At 45.6% G+C, this 4390-nt stretch overlaps 1 protein-coding gene across 1 annotated transcript; it reads left to right on the top strand.

The window, feature by feature from the left end:
• The first annotated feature begins 214 nt into the window (after positions 1 to 214).
• On the top strand, positions 215 to 1247 carry LOC103725844 (olfactory receptor 6-like). The gene has a single exon (XM_008823183.1). The coding sequence runs from the start codon at positions 262 to 264 to the stop codon at positions 1195 to 1197; it is 936 nt and encodes a 311-aa protein (XP_008821405.1). The 5' UTR covers positions 215 to 261; the 3' UTR covers positions 1198 to 1247.
• The last annotated feature ends 3143 nt before the right edge of the window (positions 1248 to 4390 follow it).

Here is a 4390-nt window from a genome sequence, read left to right as displayed (position 1 = left end):
GCAGCAGGTCCTAAAAGTGCACAGTAAGACTCCTCTCTATAACTCTGTCCTCGTCCTGCAAACAAGTATGGTCAGCCCTGGGAGCTTTAGCAGGAAATTCCCTGGGTCCTGGGACAGCATCCATTCTTGCATTTGAGATCCTAGAAGGGGTTACAGGGCTGCCAACAGATTTGACCAATGGAACAGTAGCCTGGCCCCATCATGTACCACACTTGAGTCTCTCAGTGTGCTCAGAAGTGGCCTCTCCAACCGGAAAGGGCCATGAGCAACTCCAACAATACTTTGGTAACAGAATTCATCCTGCTGGGTTTCCCAGAGCTGTGCCACCTGCAAGGGCTGCTATTCGGGTCATTCCTCACCATCTATGTGGTGACAGTCCTGGAGAACCTGGTCATTGTGGGCACTATCAGTGCCAGCCGGCAGCTGCACATACCCATGTACTTCTTCTTGGCCAATCTGTCAGTGCTGGAGACCCTCTACACCACAGTCACGGTGCCCAAGCTGCTGGCCAGTCTCCTGGCAGGGGCAAGGACCATTTCCTTCTCAGGGTGCCTTACCCAGCTGTTCCTCTTCCTTTCACTTGGCTCTTCTGAGTGCTTCTTACTGACCACCATGGCCTGTGACCGGTACCTGGCCATCTGCCGCCCACTACACTACTCAGCCATCATGGATTCAAGGCTGTGCCTGTATTTGGCTCTCAGTGCCTGGCTTGGAGGATTCCTGGCTTCCTTTGTATCCACAGCTCTCATCTCTCGCCTCAGGTTTTGTGGCTCCAATGCTCTCAACCACTTCTTCTGTGATGTCTCACCCCTACTGCAACTGTCCTGCTCAGACACCACGGCTGTTGAAACACTAGACTTTGTGGCAGCCCTGGCAGTACTTGCAACCTCCCTACTAGTGACCACAGTCTCCTATGCCCACATCCTCATCACTGTGCTGAAGATTCCAGGAAAGGCAGGCCGCAGGAAAGCCTTCTCCACCTGTGCCTCTCACTTGGTGGTAGTTGTCATCTTCTACACCACCACCACCTTCATGTACGCCCGGCCTCATGCCATCAGCTCCTTTGACCTCAACAAGCTGGTGTCTGTGATATATTCAGTCGTGACTCCCCTGCTGAACCCTATAATCTACTGCCTAAGGAACCGTGACATCAGGGAGGCACTTACCAAACTCCTCTGGACCCCTGTACCCTCCTGAATGCCAGTTGCTAGAACTGCAAATCCCTCTTCTCTGCAGACAGATATGAGCCACCACTTAGTCAAAGCTGTGCTCTTCCTCACCAGTCCAGACAGCAAGTCCCTCTCTTAGTTCTTAGTCAGAACATCCAAGAGCATAGAGTAGCCATTAGCCAGCATCTAAACAAACAAGGGAGGTGACTAAGACCAAGAGACTAGGCTCTACCAGCAAATTCAGATGATAGCTGCTCTCCTTAGGAACCCAGACCCTTTATCCTAAACTTCTCAGTGCAGAGCCCAAAGGAAGCTCTCTGTCCACTGCCCTGACCACCTGGGATCTAGGCTCTGTACTACCCAACCAGTCTCCTTGACCAGCCTTGCATGCCCCATTCCTAAGCCCCTGGAGGTAGCCTCCTTCCCATAAGGCCACAGCTCCTCAAAGCAGACCCTACAACCCCCAGCCCACAAGGATTCTCAGGCCAGGTGAAGGGTTCCAGCAAGTCCAAGCAGCACCATTGAGCACAGTGTTCTTCCTTTTCTCAGAAACAAGAATGGCTTATTACATCCTCTTCCTCAAAGCTTGTTAGATCTGATGAGTAGATGGTATGGCCTGTGCCTGGCTTTTCTGCCTTTTCTTTCTTTTCTGGGACATGGGAGCAGAACAGCGATGCATGGATTTCTCTCCCCAGTGTTTATGTGTGTGCAGGTGCATGTTTGCGAAGGTGTATATGGAGGTCAGAGGAAAACCTCAAGTGTTGTTCCTCAGGAGCCATCCACTTTGTTTTTTCTAGGTGTGAGTATGTACACATGAGGTACCGTGGAGGCCAGAAGTGTCAGATCCCCCAGGAGCTAGAGTTGAAATTGAAATCTGGCCCTCCGGAAGAGCAAGTGCTCTTAATTGCTGAGCCATCTCTCCAGCCCATACCTTGTTTTGTTTGGTTTGGGTTTGGTTTGGGTTTGGTTTGGTTTGGTTTTTGAGACAGGATCTTTCACTGTTCGGAGCTTGCCAGGAGGCTAGGCTGGCTGACTAGTGAGCCCCAGGAACCTGTCTGTCTCTACCTCCCTAGTACTAGGATTACAAGCATATACTGCTATGTCTGATGTTGATTGTTTTTGTTTTTGTTTCTTTAACATGGATTCTGTGGATCAAACTCTTGTGTTTGCAAGGCAACACTTTACTAAGCTACCTCCCCAGCTCCACTGTGATTCTTTTAAAACTTTGGCACATGTCAGCAAATGTTTCCCTAGTTTAGTGAGCTCCTATAACAAAGTAATGGAACCCAAGGAGGAGCTTATACAAAGCCCAGTTTATATCTGTTTCATGAGGAACACAGGTAAAATCTTGGGGCTTGAAACTGGCATCTGAAATGGGCAAGGCTGTTTGAGCATTAGAGCTAACCTTGTGTTAGCTGTTGAATTGCTCTTGGTGAGTGGGGACCTCATCCTACACATTTGGTCACAGAAGTAAGTCTGTGTTAATAGGTATAAGAAACTGAGTTTTTACACTCAGAAAAAAAGTATAAAATTAAATAAAACACCCAGAATATTAAACATGGCCAGAAGATTTGGTTACCTGGAAGATTAGAAGAAAATATCCAGAAAAGGGAGCATACGAATCAGAATGTAAAGAGGCAGAGGGGACACTACAAGATCTGACACACACTCAATTTTGGAGCAAAGGAAGAGAAGAATGAGGCAGATATAATATTTAAGAAAGTCATGGCTGGGGGCAGGAGAGATGGCTCAGCAGTCAAGAGTACTTGTTGCTTTTGCAAAGGACCTGGGTTTGGTGCTCAGTACCCATATGGCAGCTAGCAACCATCTATAGCTCCAGTTCTAGGGGATCTGATGCCCTCTTCAGGCCTCTGTGAGCACTGTAGACACATGGTACCTTTACATATGTGCAGGCAAAAAAATGATACACATAAAATAAAAATAAAAATGTAAAAAGTCATGACTGATACTTTAAAAAAATGATTATCGGGCTAGAGAGTAGTTAAGAGCACTGACTGCTCCTGCAGAGGACCTGGGCTCGGTTCCCAGCACCCACATGGTGGCTAACAACCATCCTAATTCCAGTTCCAGGGGATTTGACACCCTCTTCTAACCTCTGTGGGCATTGCATGACACAGGTGCACTTAAGTACATGTAGGCAATACATTCATACACATAAAATAAAAATATTTTTTAAATTGATGGCAATGCAAGCCATGAGTTATAGAAGAATTACAAGCACCAAATGCAGGAAACACAAGGAGAAATCTATACATATAAGACTGCTAGAAACTGAAATAAGAAAAGCACAAAGCTTCCAGAAGCAAAAGAGACACAAATTACCTACAAAGTGTAAAAATGATGGAGCTGAGCTCTCAATAGAGATCAGTTTGTGTGGTAGAAGTGAGGTCTGTGCAGTCCCTGCCTGAATCACAGAGCTGGCTGCAGGGTGGTCAGAAGCTGGGAGGCAGTAGACTACCAATCAGCACAGAAACAAAGTATGTCTCACACAGATACTGAGAGGAAGATGATGTAGCTATATTAAGTCAAAGTAGAATTCAAACTTTAAGTATTAAGGCAGGAATCACTGCCAGAGATAGAGGAATGCTTCCTAATGATAAAGGGTTAGATTTACAAATGACAAAACAATTCTAAATTTCCATGTACCCTGATGTAACCTCAGAACTACAAAGTAAAACATTACACAGAGGCTTTATATGCAACACAAAATATTTACACAGTTTCTAGTTCCATCCATTTACCTACAAATTTCATGATTTCATCTTTCTTTACTGCTGAATAAAACAATTGGGAAAATGAACAGCAGACCCCAATCTTACCTAAAGGAATATTGACAACTGATTGCTGCTAGATGAGGAACAGCTGACCCTCCTAAAACAAAGACCTCTAAGTAGTGGGGAATGGCTGGGGGTGCTGACAACACAGCAGACAGTAACAGGAATATCAGAGTGTAAGGGCTCTAGTCGGGGGAGGGAGGCTATGGGAGGGTGCCATCTAGGAAGTGGATGTATAGTTGAGTAAGATGGTTTGGGATGTTCTGTGTGATCTACACATGCAAAAAAAAAGTCAACAAATTTTAAAATGTGAATTATATTTGAGGAGGAAGCATGAAAATTTACATCATGTTAATTAGTAGAGGTGATAAACATTACCATTGAAATCTAGCTGATGACTATATAGACATACACAAGTTCTAAGGA

Source organism: Nannospalax galili, unplaced genomic scaffold, assembly GCF_000622305.1.
Source record: "Nannospalax galili isolate Female #2095 unplaced genomic scaffold, S.galili_v1.0 scaffold49, whole genome shotgun sequence".
Taxonomy (NCBI): Eukaryota; Metazoa; Chordata; class Mammalia; order Rodentia; family Spalacidae; genus Nannospalax; species Nannospalax galili.
This window is presented reverse-complemented; position numbering and strand designations above follow the sequence as displayed.